Source organism: Arachis stenosperma, chromosome 10 (genome assembly GCF_014773155.1).
Source record: "Arachis stenosperma cultivar V10309 chromosome 10, arast.V10309.gnm1.PFL2, whole genome shotgun sequence".
In the NCBI taxonomy this organism is placed as follows: domain Eukaryota; kingdom Viridiplantae; phylum Streptophyta; class Magnoliopsida; order Fabales; family Fabaceae; genus Arachis; species Arachis stenosperma.
Window position 1 is genome coordinate 9544083 of NC_080386.1, and position 25770 is coordinate 9569852.

Here is a 25770-nt window from a genome sequence, read left to right on the forward strand (position 1 = left end):
TCTTTCACAAATTAAAAAATATTCTTCAAAGAGTTAGTTGCATGTATTGATGTATATGTGGTACTTGGATGGATACAATGATTTTAGACACACTAATTCTTACGTGAATATCACAAGAAATTATATATTTTAATGATAATAAGTATGTGAAAGTTGGTTGGTAATCGTTGTTTGATTAATATGAACTTGAGTTATTTATGTAAATATATATTAAAATAGACGATTTATTCACTTTTGTCAAAGTGTATCTTCATATATTCAATATTTAATCACATGAATAAAATATACGTTAAATATGTATCTATTTGAAAGTTAATATATATGCTGTGTTAACTGTTAAAAGTTAAGCCAGCAATTTTTGTTTTCTTTTTAATCTTAGAAAAAGTGTCATTTTTATTTTGATTTGAAGGTTCTTCAAAAGTGTATGTCACTTTACCCTAAAAGAAGAGTATTAATTAAATTAGGCACACCGCAGAATAATAAATTCTATGGTGTCTTTTACTATGGTGCTTAAATTGTCTAACTTTCTTTTAAAAGTAAAAAATAAAATATTTAAAACAAAAAATAAAATATTTAAAATTTATTAAATATTATCTATTTGTCTTTTTTTAATAAGTTAGGCACAATATCAAAAGCACCATAACATTCACCAAACTCTAAAATCTAAACTAAAAAAGATAAATATAAAAATAACAACTAATTAATATTAGAATTACACAAATTTTTATCTATATAAAAAAAACCTCACCATGCACACTTTAAAATACATAAGCTCTTTCCTATTCAAAATTAATGTCTCAAAATATGAACGATTAATCACTATTTTATTTCATTTCACATATATAGTAATTTTTCAATTAATAATAAATTTTTAAATAAAATTTAAATCTAACTATAAATTAGTCTTTTTATCTTTCATTGTGAAAAATTAAAGTTTGTTTTTCTTTTTAAGTACAATTTTATATTATACTTTGACATAATAGAAGTCAAATTAGGGTTTTTTTTATGGTATTTTCTGTTCGACAGATTTAAAATTAATTCGTCGCGATTTAACTTTTATTTAAAAATATGTTATTTGTGAATAAATTACTACATACATAAGACAATATTTAAATTTTCGATACTTATTTAAATAGAAGAAACTATTCAACTAACCTAAATTAATGAGTCAAATCAGATATTTGGTCAATAAAAAATGAACAAACAGAGAAAAAGAGAATATTCCAGAGAAGGAAAGGCACAAGTTGAAGGCCAAGAAAATGGGAAAACAATGAATTTGAGAATTGAGAATTCAAAGAAAGCAAACTAGTGGTTAGAAATTAGAATGGAAGGCGGTGGCACATTGTTGACGTGTTCTACTTTTCAAATTGCAACCTAATCACATGCTTGGCGAACATTATTATTTTCAGTTATTACTTATTTTTAACTAGCACGATTTCCGGTACCATATTCACATTTAAAAACGTTGCCACATTCAACATTTAATTTGTGACTTGTTGCTTTTAGCTCCGCTTCCATTCTTGCTTCGCAAGCTTTAAAAGTCTCCCTCTGTTTTCTCAATTCTTACTCTCTTCTCTTTTTGATCTCCAATGGCCGCCAACAGATGGTTGAAGCCTGAGGTATTATAATTATTCATTTATCCATGCATTATGTTTTAACATATTAACACCCCATGTTTTCTTTTTTTTTTTTGTGATCGATCTAGTAGTCTTTTTGTTCATACCATGTCCTTTTGTTCATATATAGGTATACAGATCCGTTATTAAAACATCCCATATTTTCTAATTTCTTATGATTTATTTGGTATTCATAACACACATGTCATGTTTGCTGGTGTAAATGATATAATACTTCATATTTCTTTAATTGATTTTTGATTTGTGTTAGGTATTATTAACAAGTGATTTTGAACTTTTAATGATTTCCAGATCCAATAATGGTTACATATATATAACATTATTAGTGCATAATTTTGAGATTTATGTGTATAGGTATACCCTCTCTTTGCCTCAGTTGGTGTGGCCGTTGGAATTTGCGCTATGCAACTTGTTAGGAACATAACAACCAACCCTGAAGTCAGGTATTGCCTTTCATGGATTATTATTACAACAATGCTAGATGGCTCATCAAATGTTATTATTAGACGTGATGAAAGAATCTATGTATAATATTGAAAATTTTGATTGTAAATTCAGGGTACTAAAAGAGAAAAGAAGTGCAGGAATTCTTGAGAATTTTGAAGAGGGTGAGAAGTATTCACAGCACACCGTTAGGAAGTTCGTCCGCAACAAGACGCCCCAGATCATGCCATCTATTAACAAATTCTTCTCCGATCCAAACTAAAATAATTGGCTCTAGTTTTTCAACAAAGAAGAACAAAAGAAAAGATTCTTAACAAATTTTTTTTCATTTTTGGCTTTTAATTTCCAGTGCTGTGGATTATTGAGAAGTAGGACACAAGGAATTTTATTTTAATACGAAGCATATCTATTTATATAATGTACTAGTGCGGAGCAACTTGTGCTATGCATAGGTATAATGTTTCCTGTTTCATTTTATCTCATTGATTTGTGAAATAAAAAAAAATTATATAATCTATCTTAAACATATAAAACACACATAATTATTATGATTTTTGCACGTATTATGCTTAAGAAGCAATTCGTTTAGCATAATAATAATAATAAAGCAACAAATTTTTAATATTTTGTAAAGTTTGGAATTGGAGCAAAATTTGTGGATCTTCTTGAATTTTGACTCTAAATATCACTATCATTAAATCCTACATGTAAGTAATACCGTAATGAAAAAAAGATGAAGTAGAAAAAAAATAATAGTATAACTTTGTTTAGGTTAACGTACATAAATTTTTATTTTCAATTTTGAGCTAATATATGTATTCCAGCAAAATGTAATAATATAAGAGAAATGTTTTAGAATATGAAAGAATAAGAAAAATTTTGAGAAAAATGATAGAATAGAGATAATTTTATTGAAAAAAATTTTAAGAAGAAAATATATAATTACTAATTTTTGTTTGCCAATTACATTTTTATTTTATTTATTTATAGAATTTTATTATCTAACAAAATTATTCTCATTGAACCATTAGGTCTACTTTTACTCATTGCATTATCTTTTTCTTAGCAATAAAGTTGTGAAAAAAATTAATAAAAGGAATACTTAATCCTAAAAATTATATTTTATATCTTATTTCTATTCTACTAGCAAAAAAAATACCACAAAAATCCTATTGTTTAAGAAAAATTAGGTTCTTTAGATGTCCAAAACAATTTTTTTAAAAAATTTTTTCAAGAATTAATCTACAATGTTGAGATTGAAGTTGGGTTGGGTATACATAATAAAGGCCCAACTCATGAGGAGAAAACATCACATTTCTCTCGTTTTTATTCACGTTCCTGCACAGAAAGAATATCTGCTTATCGATGCTGTGATCTCCACTTTGACATACGTATGCATAGCGAAATCCACCCCTTCCAGTAAACTCAGGTTTGGCTCTTTTTCCATAGCTACCATAACCACATCTTCTTTCTCTGTTTCTTTTGAATCCATTGGATCTGGCAGTCTGCCCTCTACTTGAGATAATTGGTTAAATAGTTCAATCCCTTCTTTCATCATGGATCGTGTTGAGGATTTTGCTTCTACCCAATTCTCCTTATGGTTACTTGCTTTAGCCACATGTGCCATGACCTTCTCTATTTGATTCCCTTTATTGTTTTTTTGTTGTCGTGCTTCTTGATTTTTTTTGTGTTCTTTAATGTTCTCTTGTTATTCTCCTCTATTGTCTTTTGTTTTTGATTTGGATGGTTGCTCCTTCTTTCTTTTTGCTGTCCGGTTTGTACTTCTTTTGTGTTTCCTTCACTTGTTTTCTCAGTAGCATGTCCTTGTTCTGTTGTACTTTCTTCTATATGTTGAACATTGAATCTACTTTGTTTTCTTTTTGTTTGTGGATTGTCTTTCTGCTTGCTTGTTTCTTTTCCACATTTGTTAACTTTTTCTTTCTGGCCTTTCTTTCCTCTTTTCGGCCTCTGAAGAACCATCCATTCTCTAAATATGTTGTTGTTCTCTACTAACACTTGCTTTCCTTTATCGTTCTTGCTATCGCTAGTTCCTTCATTTGGATTTTCTTGTGGTTGGTCTTCTGTGATGTCATGTTGTTCAGTTGCATTAACGTTAGCATATTATTTCTCTTGGCTCTTGTCAGTAGTTTCTGTTTTATCCTTTTTCTGTGGACAATGTTTTTTATTGTGATCTATTTTCCCACAAGTGAAGTAAATATGGTAGATGCCCTCATATTCAATGTGGTACTCTCTTCTATTTATCAAATGCCTTCCCAAAAGTGGTTTAGTGAGGTCAAATTCTATGCATAACTTTGCAAAATTTATCCCTGCTTATTTCTGTTATGTTATTGTCTACATTGACTGTGTTAGATTCGTAATTTCTCTGAAAAATAGGCCTATCACATAGCTCAATTGGTAAGCCAGGCAACCTTACCTAAACTGTCACTTTATCAATAATGGCTTCCAAAGGGTTAAAGTTTGGCTCTCACATTCTGAGTGTTAGATAATGGTCATAGATCTTCCAAGACCCTCCTAGAAGAGCAAAATCAAAGTTTTCATTTGAGTAGAATTTCACTAGATAGAAGTCATTGCTCAAGTCAATAACATTTATACTTCTTTTTTCCCCACATGCTTTTTGACCTCCTTTTCATGGCGACATAACCCATTCTTCTTCCTAATAGTTTAACTATTAGAGTATCACACCAAGTCTTCCATAGTTTTCTTTCAATAGAATCACTAATCACTATGTTAAAAAGTCCCTTATTTACTTCTACTTTGATTCCTCCTTATTCGCAGCTTTGGGAGTCCACGCTAGCATCTTTTTTTGTTCTCATGGTTTTTTTCCTTGTTAGGTTCTGTTTCTTCTCTTTTTCTTGTTAAACTCGTTGTCCTCCATATGGTTTTCATTTAGCCTCTCTTTCATCATTTGAGCAAAGTTTTGCTCTCTCTGTTTTTAGTTTTCTTCCACAGATTAGTCTTGCAATCCTCTTCTTTTGGAACCAGAATCTGCTTTCTTGAAAATCCTTGTGTGTCCTTTTCGGACCTTCTTTTTACTTCTCCAAAGTTGATCTTGTTCCACTAGAAAAGGTTACCGTTCATGAGGAGCCCTTACGCCAGTCATGCCAACAGATATAAGGCTAAAATTTAGCTCATTAGAACTAACGGTAATATTTAATGTAGAGAAAAAAAAAAGAATTTCTTTTACAAGGATTTAATATTATGAAAGTTGATGTTATAATAGTGACAACATGCACGCAACATGGAGAGTGAGATTGATTTTCCTTGTAACAAAAACAATTACGCCCACTAAAAACATCCCACCAAACAAATCACCATCATTAACATTAAATTAAATGGTTTTGCTAGGTAACTAACGAGCGGTACAACCAATTAGCAACCATTTTTAAAATTTTCTCTTTGAAAGAAACGTGAATTCAAATTATCATGAAAAATATTCAAAACCAAATGAAATGAAACATTCAAAATCTAAAAATATCTATAACTAAATGAAAACAAACATCCAAAATCATTGTAAAAAGAATATTCAAAATCTAATAAAAAGAAACATGCGAAACGTAACAAAAAGAAACATTCAAAACCTAACAAAAAAGAGACATCCAAAAATATTGAAAAAAGAACATCCGAAAACTAAGAAAAGAAATATCTAAAACTATTAAAAGATCATCCAAAACCTAAAAAGAAGCCATATATAAAAATATCCAAAACATATAAAAAAACACATCCGAAACCTAGGAGAAAGAAACATTCAAAACAAGTAAAAACAATCATCCAAAATCTACAAGAAGAAGAACATCATTGTAAAAAGAATATGCAAAACTTAATAAAAACAAATATTTGAAACGTAATAAAAAGAAATATCTAAAACCTAACAAAAATGAGATATCAAAAATCATTTTAAAAAATCCAAAATTTAACAAAACGAGACATCCAAAATTATTAGAAAAAGAATGTCCGAAAACCTAGAAGAAAGAAACATCCAAAACTAGTAAAAGGAATCATCCAAAATCAATAAGAAGATATTGCGTGAGGAGATAGAGGGGGAAGCTCTTATGCGAGGAGATGGAGGGGGTGACCGCGTCATTGTGTTCTGCGTCGTTCACAGTGGGAGCAGACTATGGTTGGTGTAAAAACATCACCGATTCTCCGTCACTGGTGTGTTGCACAGCACAGTAGTGCAAACCCGACCTTCATCTATGTTGTACATGCGGGAGGCGCTCTAAGCGTTTTTTTTTTTTGCAGCGGATGTGTCACTTTCATGGGGCGGCACACGACGGGTGATGCAACTGGGGTGGGACAGGCGTAGGTTGTCGGGTGGAACGTGATGTGTAGCATTAGCGCAAGAGGGAGGTCGCAGGAGGGAAGGAGAACACAATGTGCGGCAGGGAGAGAATGGGAGGTTGCGGTATTGCAACTCATGGATTGGAGAAAAAGGTTTGGTTTTTTGGCACAAATCTATTTTTTTAATTTTAAATTTATAATTTTAAAAGTTGGCTAAGTTTGCTGTACAATGCGTTGGTTACATAGACTTTTTCTAAATTAAATTACGCTAATTACAATAATTGGAATGACATGCTCACTATCGCATCTGCCTTCGAATAAGAAATTGTCACTACTCCTCCCAACATACAAGCCACATGAATGTTACCAGCTCTTCATCACATGTAAAACAAAAAAATATTCATCACCGTTGTATTGGCCAAGTTTATAATGTTACATAAGTATAAGAAAAAAGGACAAATAGGTACTTGACTTTTTGATCCTCAGACATTTAAGTTTTCAAAAATTTGAAAATACATTTAAGTCTCTAACCTTTTCAAAACTTGGGCATTTCGATCCCTCATGTTTACTTAGATCTGTCAGACTCAATAGAAAAATCAAACATGACTCCTGTTGTACTGACCTGATTGATACGGATGCATGCGTGAGAGAGTTTTTAAAATTAGACAAATTAGACTCAGGAATTGATATGTCCAGATTTTGAAGAGGTCATGGTCTTAAATGTATTTTTAAATTCTCAGAAAATTAAATGTCCGCGGACCAAAAAGTCAGGGATCGATTTGTCCTTTTCTCTAAATATAATATAAGGGTTAAATAAAAAAACAAATATCCTGTAAAATAAATATCTAGTCTTAAATATAAGGAGTAAATTATTAAAATAGTATCTAAAAATTTATATCGCTGATAAAAATAAATCTAAAAGATGATAACAATAAATAAGTTTTCGAAATATTAAAAAAGGTAACAAAAACAATTAGATATAAAATATATGTTCTTAAAAAAGAGTTTAGAAATCAGATTTTGATGCAATTTTTTTCAAGTATTATTAGAAAAATAAGATCTTTACATCCTTAAAATTTGGTAATTTTATGTCAAGAAAATATTTTTAAAAAAAATTATTGTGAATGATAAATTTTTTTAAAAAATAAAAAGAAAAACCTAGAGATAAAATTTTGCTCCGAATTTTTTGTTACACCTTTTAAATATTTGTTCAAATATTGTCATAAAAATTTGGATCAAATACATAAGTCATTTGCTAAATACGAAAGTTTTTTTTGCCACTTATAAAAATATAATATTTATTAGTTATTTTTGTCATATTTTCAAATCATTTAAGGGTTGTTTTATTGATAACATCTTTTAAGAATCTTTTTGTTAGCGTCTAAATCTTTCGGATAGCAAATTGATAGTTGACTCTAAATATCAAACATCACATGTGCATCTACAAATACTCAAATACAACGTCAATAACACCACACACATGGAGTAGTTGAGCACGCAGCAACAATGAATAGTGAAAACCCTATATATGTCATGCTTGCTTTATATGATACCATCATTCATCTTTTTCCATTTTTTGAGGAGATGAAGGAAAGAAAGATTACAAAAGGCAAATCATTAGTCACCTCTTTCTTATTTCATTGTCGTTTGAATCGTTTCCACGGTAGCAGTGACTTCCATTTCCATTCTCACAATAGAGCTGCTTGAAGGACAAGGAAGAGAAATGTAGAGGAAAATGGGTTGGTTGAGTACGGATTAGGCTTGAATGTTTGTTAGTAGCTGGAACAGACGGTGATTAGATGTGTAGCTTCTAACTTTTTCGTCCAATCTTATTTCAAAAGGCTAAGAGTTGAGAATGAAGAAGTGAAGGGAATTTAGGGTTTGTTTTCTCTTTTTATTTTTATTTTTTTCTCCCTAACATTAAAATGATGGAGCTTCAAGGGGTTTTAAAAACTGGCTCGTTGCTTATTCGGTTCGATTGACCAATTTTTATAAAGTCCTTTATGGATGCATTTTTAAAGGGAGAGTGTGAGGGGTTGTGCCATCATCCCTACCATCAAGAATAAAATTGTGAAGATCAGAGTGCCAAAATAAACAATATTAACAAGCGGATTGATTCGGATGATACAGATGATATTAAAGCTAGTACTCGAATCAATATGCCAATGAGGACAATAGACCCAATTAAGGGTAGAATGTAAAGTCTCACATTAGTTGGAGAGAGGACCAAAACATGCTTTATAAGAGTTTGGATACCTCTCCCTTATGGATGCGTTTTGATGGCTAGGTAGGGGGCTTGCCATCATCCCTACCATTAAGAACAAAATTGTGAGGGCTAGAATGCCAAAACAGACAATATCTATAAGCGGGTTGACTGGGATGATACAGATGATATGAGAGTTAGTGTTCGAATCGATGTGTCAAATGACGATGTTAGGCCTAATTAGAGGGTGAAATATAAAGTCTCGCGTTGGTTGAAGAAGGAACAAAACATACTTTATAAGGGTGTGGATATCTTTTCCTTGTAGACACATTTTGATTAGTGAGTGTGGTGATTTTTTCATCATCCATATCGTTAAGAACAAAACCGTGAGGGCCAGAGTGCCAAAACAGACAATATCCACAAACAGATTGATTGGGATGTTTTAGATGATATTAGAGTCAGTACACAAATCGATGTAACAACAAAGACATTGGACCAAATTAGAGGGTGAAATAAAATGTTCCACATCATTCTAGATCTATTCCATGATATTACTTCCCTCCTTTTTTTTACTAGATCTATTATGGTGATATATTGTTTTTTTTATCTAATGATATTATTTAGATTTATTGTTTGAATATATATTACACATGATGTTTAAATATGTATGTAAATATGTTGATTTTAGTGCTAATGAATAAAAGTAACCTTTTTTTTAGTTTGGACCCAAATTTAAATATGGTGTAGAGTCAATGAAAAAGTGGTCTAAAGTATGAAAATTTTGTAGATGTAAGACTGAATTTAAATTTCAAATATAAATCCGGTCATAATTTATTGTTGGATCTAGATCGAGTCAAACCTAATTACACCCGAGTTGCAAATACGCCTAAAAGAGATGAAGACACCAGATCTATGATGGATGATATCTTTGGGGGACGCTTTAGTGTACAAATTAAAGTTGGGAAAGGTGTAGAGAGATTTTGTTTTTTGTGCCTGGAGGGAGGACACGTGAGACGTTCGGTTAATAACAGAACAGGCTTTCAAGGTGTGGGATTTGGTATAGGCTTAGAAGGCTTAGAAGGGGGGAGCCTAGCCGATACTATTCATTAGTGAGAGATATGGAATAAGGGATGGATTGATGGGTGGGTCATTGTGGCTGTGGGCTTTGGAAGAAAAATATTTTTGTGCCAATTTATAAAAAAAATATTGATGGGTTAGTGTGGGATAAGGGATGAATTGTTTAGCTTGTCGAGGATGGTCAGGGAAACACTCTGCAGCCCTAATTTTGCGTCTACTTTGTACGTAGCAAACCCTAATGGTAGGTCATGGCCGCCCACTTTGTATGTAGCAAACCCGGCTGTCGCGTCTGCTTCTTAGATTCGAAGAGTGGTCGTGGCCGCCGGCGGATGCGCATGTCTGGACGCCGTGTCGCAGTCGCCGCAGAGATTGGTGTACTAGTCTTCTCGCGGTGAAGGTGTGTTGCAGCCATTGTGTCCAGTGTTGAACGTGGGTGTGTGTGATCTGAAGCCCATGGTAGGTCTGGTTCCTTACACGACGTCCCCAGGCTAAGGGGTGTTTTGCGCCCTCGGTGCCGTCTGATTTAGGGGTCTGGCCGGTGATTATGCTCCTGACTATTCAGGTTTGAGTTCTCTAGCTCGGTTGTAGTTCTTGGTCGTACGCAAGTTGTATCTATTTGCTGCGTTGAGGCCAGCTTGTGATGTTAGTTGAGATGGTAGGGTGAATAAATTGTGTGCAAACATTTTGTGAACTTTTTCCGGTGGCAATCGCTATTAGAAGAACAATTTATATAGTCGTGCTTGCAAATAGTGGTCTAGAGTGGTTGTTGGGGGGTTTAGTGTGAGATTTGAATTTGTTAAGTGCCATGTTAACCTCCACGATGTTGAAATTTGAAAGGAAGATCTCATCCTGAGGGAAACGGATGTCCCAGTCATATAATGTAGTTGATTGTACATGAGACATTCGGGTGTTGTCCGTTACAGTAGTGTGTGTGCATGGTTGGTTGGCTTTTTAAAATATAGACCATAATTTGACTAGAACTTTCATGGGTGGAGTGATTGACAGTAATTTGTTGCACGCTTTCAGGTTTTCAGGCTAGAACTGTGAACCATAACTCCAATGGATTTTAATCGAATGTTCGGAGCCGAAGCAGAAGACTCGGATGAGAACAACTCTAATGGATATTGTGGCCGTTATTATACCAGTGATGAAGAAGGTGACGAGGATGAAGGTGGTGAGGGCGGCGGTAGTCAGGAAGGTGACCCAACAAGTCTCAGAGATGACGAAAATGGTAATTTCTCAGGTGGTGCCAGTAATACAGGGGATGATAGGGACAGTCGTCCAGTTGTCGCTGAAGATTTCTTGGGCAGAGAGTTTGCTGGGGGAGGAGGATGCCTACATTGCATACAAGGAGTTTGCTAGAATGAGGGAATTTGGGGTCCACAAGGATGATGTGGTGCATGTTGATGGAGTTTTGGTAAGGAGAGACTTTTTCTATCACCGATAAAGCACAAGACATCCTAAGCATTATGACTGTCTTGAACGAGTTAGGGAGGAGAGGTTGGAGAGTCGAACCGACTGCAAGGCGAAGTTGAAGATTTACTATGATGTGTAACGCAACGTGTGGAAGGTCAGGACCATCTTCAATTAGCACAAACCACGAGCTTGCTCCGGCCATGTTTTACCACCTCCTGCCTTGCCATCCGAAGATGAGTAGTGGTGACAAAGCGCAAGTTGATAGCATGAAGCAGTTTGGAATACCAACGTCGAAGACAATGGCTTACATGGCTGGTCAATCTGGAGGGTATGGAATGTTGCAATTTACAAAGGGTGATTTGTATAATTACGTACATGAGCAAAGACTTGCCCGAGTCAATGATGGCGATGCTGCTGCAACGATCAGTTACTTGGAGGGCAAGGCCAATCCCAACATGATGACGGTCGCACGTTACATCCGAACTGCCGATAATCGACTGGGGAGCCTTTTCTGGGCCGATGGTGAGATGATGTCAGATTATAAGATATTTGGTGATGTTCTGGCTTTTGATTCGACGTATCGGTCTAATAAGTACAAGAAACCGCTTGTAGTGTTCTCCGGGTCAAATCACCACAAACAACCAACCATTTTTGGATGAAAATGACGTGTGTCGTTGTCACGGACGAGGACAAAGCGATGCGTGCAGCCATTGCGAAGGTGTTTTCGGCAGCTAGGCACCGACTATGTGGGTGGCACCTGGAGAAAAACTGTGTGCAGAGGGTTAAGGATACCGAATTCTGAAAGGTCTTTAAGAAAGCTATCTATGCGAACGTCGAGGTGGAGGAATTCGAGGAATATTGGAAGACGGCGGTGGAGTCACTAGGTCTACAAAATAATAGTTCGGTCCAAAGCACATACGCGGTCAACGAAGGTTGGGCAACAGCATATCTCCGAGGCACGTTCTATGCGGGATATAGGATAACTTCCAGATGTGAGGGGATTAATGCATACATAAAGGGGTTTCTGAAATCCACTGACAGCATTTTGAAGTTGGTGCACAGCTTAGATCGCGTTGTAAAGGATTATCGAAACAACAAAGTCACGACGCAGTTCTATTCTACGTACTATAGCCCCGTGTTAAATAGAAGACTTGACTCTATTGAGCTTTTTGTATCAAAGCTGTACACGCGAGCCGCTTTAGAGAGGTCAAAAAACAAATTAAGGGTGTTGCGACCTTGCTGTTTCGTGGGAGAGACAGCATCAGCACAACGGTTGTCTACAAATTTTCAAGGAAGGGCGCTCTCGGTAGGATACACAAGGTTTTGTTTGACCCGGATGACAAGAAAATTGAGTGCAACTGTTCGATGTGGAATAGCGAGAGTATTCCATGTAGTCACATATTCTACGTTATGAAATACGATGGTTTTGAACAAATACCGGATAGTCTTATAATCAGAAGATGGTGCAAGGATGCAAAGGATTCCAGACAGATGCCGATTACTAGGGGACACAGACATGAGGGTCGCATGCTTAGGTATGGCGCACTTTGTTCGGCCACAAGCTTGGTCACAAAACTTGGTTCGGAGGAGACTGAAGACTGTGAACTCGCTAGGGACAACATCACGAGTCTCATAGAAACCTACGTCACAGAGTTTATGAGAGGGCAGGTGGTCAGCTAGGGATGTCAACGTGGTGCGGCATGAAGGACCTGGTTGTGGCAAGAACAAAAGGTGCTCCGAAGAGGACGAAGGAGTTCGAGCCAAGCAGTCAACCTGACGTCTGAGGGAAGAGACGTTGCTGCACCAAATGTGGCATTCTAGGGCATACGAAGAGGACATGCAGTGGGAAGTGTACATTAGGTGTGTCTGGTGTCGGTACTCCGGTCTCATCGACCTTTGGGGACGGTTCGCAGCACGGTCCTGTAGCTGCTTCAGCGTCACTTCCAACGGAGCTCGGTGATGCGCACGAGGTAATTTTATCCAGCAACTTGCCTACTAAATGGTTTGCTTATCGGGTTGCACGTTTGTGTGCAATTGTGAGATTAGTTTCGTGGATCATATCATGTCGTAGACCTTAGCCTTGTTTTAATGTGACATGATTTGGTTGGTGGCTTAGTTTTGAGCATATTGCATGTCATTTGCTGGGTTAGAAGATCGTTTGGGTAGGTGGATCAGTCTTGTCGATATTGAACATCATTCCGGTAGGTTAGAATGCCATTTTGGAGGTACACTTGTCACCATACTAATCGCAATGGTTTCGCTGTCCTGCAGTAATGCGTACCACATCACAGAATGTTAGACTTTTAAATACGTGACAGTTTCGTTTCTATGGAAAATAACCGTATGAAGATGTACCTGTTTTTTTTAGCATGGGAGGATGTGCAACTCCCACATGAAGCGACTTGATCGTCATCTCTGCCTACAAATCCCCTACAAAAGTCAAGTCACAACAAAACTTTAGCATGCTACCCCATCTATATTCCATGCATTGCACGTGTCTTGCCTTAAATAAAAAAGCACAGTTCTGTAATTACCTGCTAGTGTTAACACATAAGCTCTTCCTTGCACAGGAAGAGGAACATTTGGAACTCGATCCAGTTGCCGTTTTCGGTAGGGGCAGCGGTCTATCACGAACTTTCCCCAAGGATTTGTCGTCGAAGGACAAACAACGGGAGCGCCTGTAGTAGTTAGCAATTTGGCCAGTTAGCCAACCACAACGGGTTATACGGCGAAGGCATATAGAAACCACCATTTAGGTTACCGGTGTGCACCCCCAGCTCCTTTTGGCTTTCCTGGCCGAAGATCGCGTGGCCAGGCCCAATAGATGAGGGGAAACATGATTGTGTCCACCAGAACATGCTGGTCTAGAATTTCGCTTGCAATCACAGCCTATATGGGTGGCTTTTTAGACATTCAGAAATCGTTGGGCCACACATACGTAAGCCTATAGCAACGAGAACCTTCATATGGCCAACCTGATTCAACGAAGGCCCATCTCTTACGGGGGCGGCCCCTATGTCTAACGGTTCAGTCAGTAAAATAATTTCAACACCAATCCTGCTTAGTAGTTAGCCCACAAGCCCCCAAATATTCCCAATAACCTGATACCCTTACAGCGCAAAATGACATCACATAAGGACTATCATGCCAGACTACACCTAACGGCCATAAACGTGCAAGTACAGAGGTTTTATCAACCCTATTCCAAACAGCAACGTCCACACATTAATACATTCCTCTCTATGTGGGGAACGATATGACACAAAATGCGTCCAACCCGATCACACATGGTCATGGAACCCTAACCCTAAAACGGCGACAGTTAGATATTTTGAAAAGTCAAAATTTAGGCCGCAGGCGAGATTCTTACTAGCGATAGCTTATGAAGGTGGTTATGGCACCTTGGTGCCCTGCCAGTATTGAAATCAGAACGGTACGGAAGTAAGACAACATAGCTTAGTATGGAAGGAATCAACTCACATGGGTTCGAGTTACGAACGAAGATTTGCTGTGGTTTCTAGAAACGAATGAGGAACGTGTCGGCCACTCAGGAGCCCACCCACGGACCCCCAACGGAGCGAGACTGCTCCATTTTGTCTTCTTCCATGGAAAGATTCCCGCGTGCCAAGAAACAGTAGCGAAGGAATAACATCGTCAGCCCGGCACAGTGCTATTTGCCAAGATGGAGGACATTTTTGTGGAGGAAGTTAACAGGCACAAGTTCTTTTTCGTTTGTGCAATGCCTCGTGGAAGTGTTATGATTCTCGTGCACCACTCCTGCTAAATAACCCCAACCTTACATGGTCTTTACATGAGTTGCCCTTTGACAGAACTACCCTTTGCATATACAACATATTCATGTGCGTCGAATTAGTATGACCATGAGCTTTCGACATTCGTAGCGGAAAACCATAATGGTGAGGGACAAAATTGTCTTTCTACATGGATCAAAACCCCATCAGTGCTACAGTACACCCATTGTGTTGTCAATCAACCTATCACGTCATATCTGCTTTAGAAAAAATCACAATGCACAAGACGACGCCGTGTCGGACGTCGTGGGGCCCTCAACTATACCGAACCGTACATGCATTTGGCTTCTGCCTTATTCGAAATGCACAAAGCATGTACTCATTGCCATGATAAGGGCAAATTCATCCATCCACAATAATGCCAAAGAAAGTGGCAGTATAAATATCCCCCTTTCGCTACCACATCACATACAAGCACACAAAGCCATTTAGGGTTAGACTTCACAAAAACTGAACCCTTAACCCGAAACCATGGCACTCCATACTGGGGAGGGCCTAACCCCACTAAACAAACACCGCACGCGTTACAAAAACCTATTAGGCAGCAACATAAGCCCCTTCCATGTTTTCTTGGGATTAGGTGGCATTGGGAACAAAGGCATGACTGAGACAGCTTTCTAGTTACAACGGATCCATTATTGGGTGCGCACCTCGGCAAATTTCACATTTAGGAAGGCCGGGGTGACTTGCAAGACTGCCGCTCTACCAATGTGTCTAGCGACAGTGAATGCAAGTTTAGCGACGCCCTACTATGGGTTGGCATCTCGCGTGAGCGATGTTGGAGAACAACAATTGATGCCGATATTAATCTCTTGGTGTATCTCGAGTTGAGACCGTATACTTTTCTCTGCCATATTATGTGATTACTAATATATGATTTTCACTATTTGGCTGTAGCTCGGTAAAGCAACCTAGTTCAACAAATTTTTTTTAATTTGTTTCCATATATGCTAAATCGTCCCTGTGGCCATCTGTATGTACAAATTAATTTACACTTCTTCTCATATGTACATGTCCCGTGATTCGCTGACCCTTTAAATCATAGTCTCGGTTGAACTCAGCCAGTTTTTACGTCATGGCCGGACACATTTCTGAACTATGACCATGTTGCCTTTGGTCGATATCCTCCGGTCAATCTTGTTGACTCGTACAGGATTAATACATTAAGAATAGGTAATGACTACGTTGATGATGTCGCTCATTAGAAGAAACACGTATTATACCCCATAACACGGCAAGATCATGACAAGGCTAACCATGAACAGTGGACACTGAAAAGGCCACTGTTGCACTGCAAATCCCATCTGAGTTGGTAACCCGATCCATTAACTCTCACAAGGAGAGAACATACGTTGCGCAGGAGGGTATTAAGAACTCTAACGATGCCATTATTATAAATTTGATCTGAAACCGGGGTGGGGGGGGCGATATTGTGGAACACAACCGGTGTCGTCCGGTAATGTGAGCTCCTCATGGCTCTCCAGTGCATGCATGCATGACATGTACATGCCCCACGAAGGCAAACACTGTGTTTCCATCTCTTGCCGAATGGCTTCCCAATGCAACGAACGTGCAACCATAGCGGAAGCCTATGCCACGGACCACCCTCCAGGCTTCAGACGACACGCGCCTGCCGCTCTCCTCCCCCCCCCCCCCCCCGACCCCGAGCCAACCTGTATCAAACCCTACTTTCCAAAACACCTAGTCAAGCATGGAGCGACCTCATGCAACACCACATACTAGGAACTTGTTATTTGAGTTGAAGTACCAGCGTAAGTATTTTGAACATAATTTTATCGAAACAATTTTAAAAATATAGTTTGACGAAAGAAATGTAAGAATTTATAAGAGACGGGATTTTGTGTTGGGATTAAGTTTTTGACCTTGTAAAGAAGAAAACAATAACATTCTGGTAAAAAAAACAATGAAACATAATTATAGGAAATCATTTTCAAAAATAAAAAATAAGTTAAAAATAATTTCGATGTCATTTTTAGAGGTTATCTATAACAGTTTATATGAAGAATAAGGGATTTCGGTGTCTAATTTTCACTTTTCCAACTTAACCATATTAATAAAGAGTAACTAATATAACTTTTTATTTTGAAAAAGGTTAACAACATAAATTATCAGTTAACTTTTTTTCATTCATATTGTGGTTACTTTTTCATTCTACGAATATTTTCCATCTACTTCGTGTTATTTCTTATTTCATTCTCTTTTTTCATGTCTTTGTCTACTTTTAATAATTTTTTCCATTTCTCTGTAGCTTCTCTAATTTTTTAAATTAATGATGTATTACTTTTATTTCTTTTGTCTCTAAAAAATTGCAAGAAAAAAATGACGCACAATTAATCATGCCAAAAATCCTTCCATTTTAATGATAACTGTAAGAAAAATAGTTATAACCTTTTAACAATTCGTGGCAATTCGAAAGATATTTATTTATATTGGATTAAGGCATAATCAAAGACAAATTGAAAGTAGATGGAGTATATATTTTTTTCATTCATATAGCTTACAAAAAAAATTAAGACTAAAGCGACTTTTAAAGGAAAAACATATGCCTACGGATAAAGACAAGGAAACAAAATAGTCTTCATTTATATAGTCTTATTTTCACATAATATTTTATGTACATGTTGATTCGACTAAGAAATTAGAAACAGAACTTGGAAAAGAAATTAGAAAAACCAGAAATAGAACCTAAAAAGGCCCAGAATCGAGGAGCAGGGCGAGTACGCAAAGCGGCGGCGAGAACCACAAGCGCTGGAGGCAGGGGCGGTAGCGGCGGCAGTTGAGGACGCGAATCCCTTCAGCTCACGTTTTCCCCTCTCTCTCTCTCTTCGAAATCAGCAAAGGTGGCTCAATGGCAGCGATGAGCCCAGTACAATGACGCGGCTCAACGGCTGCTACGAACCCGGACGACGACAGCGGCCTCCCTTCCCCACCTTCCATTCCCCCTTTGTTATTCCCTCCCCCTGCGTGATCCCTTCCCCCATTTAACCCGTTCTGTTTCTCTTTTTTCTGTATTATTAATTTTATATTTTTTTTAGTTACGGGTAATTTAGTAATCAAAACTAAAATATTAGAAAAATTTACAATTTTAAAACTACGTTAAACTTTAGGGACGATTTTGATATAATTATTTTGTTACGCATTATCATGATATAATAATTTTTTAATATTTTATTCAATTTAAATTTATAAATTTTATATGTTCTAAAATTTAAACAACTTATAAATTTCAATATCTCCGTTTACATATTATTTACTTTTAATTTTTACATTAATTTATCAAATTTATAAATTTAAAACTAAAACTATAAAAAATAATCTCTTAATAATAATAGAAAAGCGGCTGAACAGGCGTGATAGTTTGTGTTGCGCCAATGGCTGTTTACGTTACCCTATTTTATTTGAGTATCAAAAATGACATACTAAACCTTAAGTTACGTTATTGTATATTTAAATAAATCGATCTAACCGCGTTTTGTCTCTGGTCGGACCGTTACACTATCAACACAGTTGCTCAAACCGTTTAATTAGACAAGTAGAAATCTTACCGTCCGATTGGTTGCAGGTACATAAATCGGATCGTTTGATTCATAGAGGTGCAGAGATCAGACCGTACGATTTGTAGAGTGCAACCAAGAATCGGACCGTTCAATTTATGTTAAAAAAGGCATGAAACATGACATATAGAAACCAGACCGTCCGATTTCTGAACCTTCCACAACTTTAATAAAACACCAAAAATTATATTGTTTCAGTATATCATTATTTTTACTTCCACAAAAAAAAAAAAATATATATATATATATATATATTCAATCATTACATCGCCAACCAGTGTATTTTACATATCTGAATCTTGCATTATCTTATTTGGTCAACGTTCTAATAAATAAATAGAATCAACACATCTGAAGTGCAACTAAATTGTATTCACTTCAACATATTTTTACATGTCAACGTTCCGACGATACTGCATGAATTATACTTTTACTGTTAATCGAGTAGTGCCTACTCAGGTATTTAATTTTCGTTCAATCAAATCTTTAATCATTACTTTCTAAATTATATAGAATTAACCTATAACGAGTACAACACCAAAACAACTACTTCCTGATAAATAACCTAAGCCTTTCTTCTTCACAAAAATTTTGTCCCGGCTAGGCTTCGAAGTGAGTTGAGCTGCGCTGAGTTAGACCAGGCTCAACCTCGACTCACTTAAGTTGAGCTTGGCTCATGGGTCGGCTTATTAACAATCGAGCCTATTTCTTAAACTCAAGTCCGACTCACCAAAAGCTCACGAACTGGGTCGAGCTCACGAACTGGCTCAAATAATAAGAACATAACCTATAATTCTATATCAATAGATTATAACTTATATATTTTAAAAAATATTTAAAATGATCAATTTTATATATTATTTATCTATCAATAAATTATAAATTTTTTATTTATGTCCAACATCAAAATTACATATAAAAAATAAATATAAAATTTTAAACAACTAAGATCATTAATATATATATATATATATATATATATATATAATTAAATATTTCTTTCATATTTATATATACGAAACAACCCAAGAACTTTGGCCCGCAGCATCTCTTTTATGAATGGATCTTCTCCACCAAGGGGGCTTTCTTCTCGATCGGTTCGATTATTCCGAATGCGAAGGTCAGCTTCTAACTTCAGGAGCTTTTTTCTTCTAGCTCGTTCTGTCGCCTTAATACCCTCTGCAATTTTCATTCAGCTTCTCGTTGTTGCTCGGCTTCATGCTCGAGCTGTTTTACCCATTCTCGTTGACCACAGACGAGACCCATTATCTCTGCTGTCTGAGGGGGTTCTTTCTCCTCGGGATGATGAATTTCCAAATGAACCCGCCTGAGTTGGGTGTTCCCTGGTCGCCCCTACCGGTGAGGAACATGGGTTTCGTATGGTAAAGGTAGTATAAGGGTGTTACCCTCTGCTTGGGGTCTCGACTTCAGATTCATACGTCGTGCGGCCGTCTTCATACTGGTCATCCGCCGTTGTTATGGGTCGAATCCTAGATCCCCGGCAACGGCGCCAATGTTCCAAGGGTTTCCTAAAGCGATGATATGGGTTTGAACGTAAGGTCCAAATCCCTTTCCATGTTAGCGTTTGAGTTGTTGATGTCGAGGTTCCACCTGTCCGAGTTCCTGATGAGGAGGTGGGGGGTGGTACCTGCAACAGACTTCGATGCTTAACTTAGCAATGACCTTAAGCAGTTTTTTAGTATATTAGAACATAAATTATACCAACTAGGGCTGGACTTCCACGATGATGTTCGACCTCTTTAAAGAGGTCGGGTAAGCGTGAAGACCAACTCTCTCTTGGATTCGGGCCTTCATTCTTTAGCGGGCCTGACTTTAAACATTTAAGTCAGGGTATGAACAATAATAATTAATTTATATAAACTAAAACTAAAAAAATATTTTTTATTACAAAATAAAAAAGTTAACTTAAATTTTAATATATATTTTATAACTCTTTATCCTTATTCATAAATAGTATTTCTCGTCATTTAAAGCATCAATGCTAAACAAGCTTACCTACACTGAGAAAAATACAATCAAAATTAAGCTTAGCATTCTCATGGCTTCTATTTTGTTAGGATCATATTTTTTCATACTTAACTACCATGTTTGTTATATCTTGTATCCTTTCAAATGTTAAAAGCCTCAAACTCTTCTTTTTGGAATAAAAAATCTTAAAACACTTCTTTTCTAAACCCATTAACAAATCATGTACACAGCCCAATCTCTATGCTCTATTCATACAGCATAACGGAGTCCACTATCAAGGCCCATTACAGCCTTCACAGCTCTTCACTACTTAGCGCGGCTCCATGAAGGCTTAATCCCGACAATGCAACAGACATCTCTGTCAAGCTGCCCCCTTGCAACAAGCTCGATGCCACTTGTCAACAAACCCTTTAACTAAAGCAAATATTTTTATCTCTGTACATGTTAACCTCTGTACGCTATAATTTTTCTATCTTTAGTCACTACCAATATGGCAATTATATATAGAGATTGGGCGGTGGAAAGCTATGGTTCATTAAATTTAGTAGAGAAAGAGGTTGAAGTAACATTAAGGCTATGTTTGGTTGCATGGAAAGAAATAGAGAGGAAGAAAATAGAAAAGAAAGAAAGGAAAAGAAAGAAATTAAGTGAATTTTTATTTTTCTTAGATGTGTTTGGATGAAAGGAAAATAAGAAAAAAAATGTTATAAAAAGACAATTCTACCCTTATATTAAAAAAGTAAAAAGATAATATTAGAAGTAGAAAGAGAGAATTAGTTTTCTCTCCATTTTTTTTTCATTATTAGAGGAAAAAATATTGGTAGTTTCCATCTATTTTTCTTCCTCTTCTATTTCCTCTCCTATTTCTTTAAAACAAATTTAGTTGTATCCTAATTTTTTATTCATATTTATTTCAAAAATAAATTATTAAAAATTTACTCAAAATATTCAAACACTCACAAAATTAATTTTTAAAAATAAAAACAACTTAATTCCCAGTGTCTCATTAAAAATAGTGTGAGTTTGACAAAAAAAATAGAAGATATTCATAAAATTAATTTTCAATGCAAATTTTTCAAGCATTATACATTTCCAACTTAAAATTTGTTGATTTTACAATTATGAATTTTCTATTTTTTAAAAATTTACTTATACACGAATGGCTATAAATTAAAAAGAATAAATAGAAAAGAGTCAGGATTGAATTTTTTTTCTAATTTTTTATATGTACTTTTTAAATAATTAACAAAATATTTTCACAAAATTAGATCAAATGCACGAGTTAAATCAAATTTAATTTTTTATTAGTATAAAATAATTTTATATAAATATTTAATTGTATATTGCTATATTATATAAAAAATATAATTTTTAAACTTAATACTTAAAAATTGGTAGAAGGAAGTGGAGAATTTAGTAGCTTTAATTTATGAACAAATTGTGAGAATATATTTTTTGTAATTTTTTTCTTAATTTATGTTCTTAAATATAATATTTTATTAGATAATATAATTTTTTTATATTTTTTTATTCCAACTTAAAGAGTATATATATCGAGAAATTATTTCTGACGAAATGGATTATTTAAAATTTTTTTATTTAAAAAAGTAAAATATAATTTCTCACTATTAATTTTATAAGTGAAATTAAGAGAAAATATAAAAAAAAATATGAGAGAAAAAGCATTGAAGTATTAGAAATCATACTTTACTTGTTGATTGAAAAGAAATTTGAGAGGATCTATTTCTATTCTTGAGGGATAACTATTTTAGGAGAAAAAAAAAGGTGTTTGCTATGGTGCTTATATATAGTTGTCTAATTTACTAAAAAAAGATAAAAATTAATATTTAATTTAAAAATATAAAGATAAATAATTTTTAAATATTAAAAACTTACCATAAAAAGTAGAATAAATACCCAACCGAGTTTCTGATAATTTTTTTTGAAAGACTACAAAGCTCCCGAACAAAAAAAATACCATTTTTAACCATTGATATTTAACTTCATGATACTGATTAGCTCTTTTGTTAATGATCTCTTTTCAAAATATACTTATGTGACAGTTAATCACTAATATATCCTCTATTTAATTTTTATAAGTAAAAATAATTTAAAAATTATTAATATTTTTAGTTTTGCACAATAAATTTAGTTAATATATTTAAAAAATATAATAAAAAATAAAAATAAAAATTAAACGGTATTGATAATTATCATTACAAGATAACAAAATTTTCGATTTGTTAATCCTAGTTAATATTTAAAATATAAATCAACAGTTTAATATGTCATATAGGTTTATTCTGTTAATATAGAGAGAAAATATTGACAGAAGAACTAATCAGTCTTATAAAAATAAAGATCATAGGTTGAAAGAATATTTTTTATGTTGAGAATTTCGTTGTTTTTCGAGATAATTGTCAGAGATATTTAGAATTTTTTTCTAAAAAGTAAGTTCGACAAATTTGATACGAAACTCACAGAGACCAAAGAATTTGCCAAAAGAAAAAGAGTGAATACCTTATCCGACCCCTGACAATTATCTCGAAAGGACAACGAGGTTCCAAAAAAAAAAAACACCCAATTCGGCCACTGATAATTTTTTTTGGGACTGATTAGCCCCTGTGCCAAAAAAAATAACATTGATTTTTTTTGGCACAGGGGCCTCGTTGTCCTTTCGAGGTAATTGTCAGGGACCGGGTTGAGTTTTTTTTTTTTGTCAAGGGTCGGGTTGGAATTTTTTTTGTCAGGGACCTCGTTGTCTTTCGAGGTAATTGTTAGGGGCTGATTTGGGTTTTTTCTCAAAGAAGAATATTTCCCAAACTTCTCCTATCGACCGTTAGTAACATAAAAAAGCAAAACGCTTTTGTTGTAAAATATCACGGCCCACCAAAGGCCCACGATGATACCCAACAAAAAAAAAAGATAAACTAGCCGTTACGCTGCGCTTCCCATACAAGTTTCTGATCCTTTCAAATCCCTAATTTATTGGCCCCTTTATCCCTTCCGCTTTTCAAAATCACTTCAAACTGCACACTCATCACTGTTTCTTCAAGCGCCCATTCCTCTTCCTCACCAAAATCAGTTCCACACAAATTGTTGATCAGAACTATCGCTCTTCATTTCAAAACAAATTGGACTGAATTCGCCATGGCCGCAAGAACGGTTACGAAAGACATAATCACCCTACGTGGTTCTGCAGCAATTGTTAGCGAGTTCTTCGGTATTCATAAGCACCCTCTTTTTGTTCCTTTTTCTCCCATTTCTGATTTTTTTTTAACTTTTGTGTTCTTTTTTTTGCATCAGGATATGCTGCTAACAGGTTTGGTCCTCTGTGCCGGCACTAATTTTTATTTCTAGTTTTTGGGATGTGTTCTTTAGAAATAAATGAATAAATTTCGAATTTTATAATTTGAGCTTAATGAGTGGGAATATTGTTCCAGCATCCTTTACAACCGAGGAGTGTATCCAGAAGAAAGCTTTGTGAAGGTGAAGAAATACGGTCTCCCAATGTTGCTTACTGAAGATGAGGGTGTCAAATCTTTTATAGCCAATTTAACTGCTCAGCTCTCTGGTAATTTGTGACCTAAAAGTAATTGACTCGTTGTGTGGTTGGAACTATGTGTGTTGTTGGATTAATTTTTTTGTTTTATGTTCAAACATATAGCATTATAATCATTTTTAAGCCAACTATGCTTGTCATTTCGGAAAAGAATTAATCATGCTATGTGAGATTTTAAAGGAATGGGGATCTACATGTTCGTTTTTGGTTTGGCTTCGTCCGATATCGGGGTTGATTATCTTAAGGTAGATGTCATATGATGATGAGAAATGGGGTTTGCTTAAACTTAATTCAATCTTAAGGTCGATGCTCATTTTGATTTGATGTAGTGAAGTGGGGTTTGATAAAACTTAATTCAATCTTAAGGTCGATATTCATTTTGATTTTGAAGTTTTAGTGAAATGAGGTTTGATTAAACTTGATTCAGCCTTAAAGTTGATGGTCATTGTGTAAAATGCTTTAAACAAGTAGTTACCTACTTAATTTTAGAGTGAAGTAGTTTCTGTTGTGATATAATTGTTGCCCCATTGCTGATGATTGAGCTTGTGTGTGAATTATGAATGTTGTAAAGAATGGCTTGAAGCTGGAAAGTTGCAGAGGATTGTCCTTGTTATAATGAGCAAGGCCACCGGTGAAGTCCTTGAAAGGTGGAACTTCAGCATTGAGACCGATAGCGAGGTTGTCGAGAAGGGGTGGGTAATACCGGCATAAAAAAATTGTATTCTACCTTCAATTTCCTTTTCTATTTTCCTGCACTTAAACTTCTTCCTAATTGATTTATATTTTTAATCTTTCAGTGTATCAAGGGAAAAGAGTGACAAAGAAATTATGAGAGAGATACAAGCAATTATGAGGCAGATTGCTTCAAGCATCACCTATTTGCCTTGCCTGGATGAACCTTGTAAGAATCACATTCTGCAATTTTGAAGTTCTATATGAATATCCAATGTTTTTACATTCCTCTTCTACTGACCATATGGTTGCACTATCTTTTGATCTTTCAGGTGTTTTTGATGTGTTAGCATACACTGACAAGGATCTTGCAGTCCCATTCACTTGGATTGAGAGTGATCCAAAACTTATTGCGAATCCACAAATGGTGAAGTTGCATTCCTTTGACACCAAGGTGAATATGACATTCGCAATTCGGTGATTTTACATTTACACATGGCACCCGATCTTGCTTTATTGGCTATTGATAACTTTGTTGGTTTTGTCTATCCAGATTCACAAGGTTGATACACTTGTATCTTACAAGAACGATGAATGGGATGAGTAAAGAGCCCCTTTTTGTGCCTTGTTTTTCTTTTTTTTTTCTCAGATTCTGTGTGGTTGTGAATTTTCTATTCACATTGTTTAGATGTATGTTGGTACTAACGTGGATGTCAACATAATCACTTCTGTATGTTGTAGCAGAAATAACTGGCACAGTGGCACTAAAGTGGAGTGGGTAGACAAATTTGCATTACTTATTTCAGAATTTGTAGTTTGATTATTATTGCAGTTTTATGAAATAGTGCACTCATAAATAGTAAGCAAAACACTGCAAGACGTTGGATGAGAAAAGACAAGAAAAAGAAAAACTCAATTAGATGGTGAATAACTTATTGGGTTATTCTAACGGTTAAACGAAGGCATATATTTCAATGTTTTTTGGCTTTCCCGTGATGCCGCGTGGAAGCAAAAAGATCAAAATAACATAAAGTTCTTCTCCAGTTCTATTAGATGGTGAATTAACTCTGGATTTAGCTCAAGA

The 25770-nt window shown here is 35.3% G+C and overlaps 3 protein-coding genes across 5 annotated transcripts; all 3 read left to right on the top strand.

Annotated features, from left to right (window-relative positions):
- The first annotated feature begins 1364 nt into the window (after positions 1–1364).
- LOC130954661 (uncharacterized) lies at positions 1365–2614 on the top strand. Its single transcript, XM_057881415.1, has 3 exons — positions 1365–1619; positions 1992–2080; positions 2196–2614. Exons 1-3 carry the CDS (start codon positions 1590–1592, stop codon positions 2341–2343), a joined length of 267 nt encoding a protein of 88 aa, XP_057737398.1. The 5' UTR covers positions 1365–1589; the 3' UTR covers positions 2344–2614.
- A 548-nt stretch (positions 2615–3162) lies between these two features.
- Positions 3163–25512, top strand: LOC130954544 (mitotic spindle checkpoint protein MAD2). 3 transcript variants are annotated; one of them, XM_057881304.1, is made up of 8 exons: positions 3163–3510; positions 6342–6533; positions 23759–23774; positions 23896–24026; positions 24586–24706; positions 24812–24915; positions 25019–25140; positions 25240–25512. In XM_057881304.1, exons 4-8 carry the CDS (start codon positions 23963–23965, stop codon positions 25291–25293), a joined length of 465 nt encoding a protein of 154 aa, XP_057737287.1. In that variant the 5' UTR covers positions 3163–3510; positions 6342–6533; positions 23759–23774; positions 23896–23962; the 3' UTR covers positions 25294–25512. The 3 variants fall into 3 exon arrangements, with proteins under 3 accessions (XP_057737287.1, XP_057737288.1, XP_057737286.1); XM_057881305.1 differs by lacking the exon at positions 6342–6533; XM_057881303.1 differs by lacking the exons at positions 3163–3510; positions 6342–6533 and adding an exon at positions 22755–23675.
- On the top strand, positions 11208–11735 carry LOC130956726 (protein FAR1-RELATED SEQUENCE 5-like). The gene has a single exon (XM_057883727.1). The coding sequence runs from the start codon at positions 11208–11210 to the stop codon at positions 11733–11735; it is 528 nt and encodes a 175-aa protein (XP_057739710.1).
- Positions 25513–25770: the final 258 nt, after the last annotated feature.

Coding starts and splice junctions, on each gene's coding strand:
- LOC130956726 (XM_057883727.1), top strand. CDS start 11,208: ATGTGTAACGCAACGTGTGGAAGGTCAGGACCATCTTCAATTAGCACA.
- LOC130954544 (XM_057881303.1), top strand. CDS start 23,603: ATGGCCGCAAGAACGGTTACGAAAGACATAATCACCCTACGTGGTTCT. Junction 24,707..24,811: donor AGCGAGGTTGTCGAGAAGGG/GTGGGTAATACC, acceptor TTAATCTTTCAG/TGTATCAAGGGAAAAGAGTG. Junction 24,916..25,018: donor GCCTTGCCTGGATGAACCTT/GTAAGAATCACA, acceptor TTGATCTTTCAG/GTGTTTTTGATGTGTTAGCA.
- LOC130954661 (XM_057881415.1), top strand. CDS start 1,590: ATGGCCGCCAACAGATGGTTGAAGCCTGAG. Junction 1,620..1,991: donor ACAGATGGTTGAAGCCTGAG/GTATTATAATTA, acceptor TTATGTGTATAG/GTATACCCTCTCTTTGCCTC. Junction 2,081..2,195: donor ACAACCAACCCTGAAGTCAG/GTATTGCCTTTC, acceptor TTGTAAATTCAG/GGTACTAAAAGAGAAAAGAA.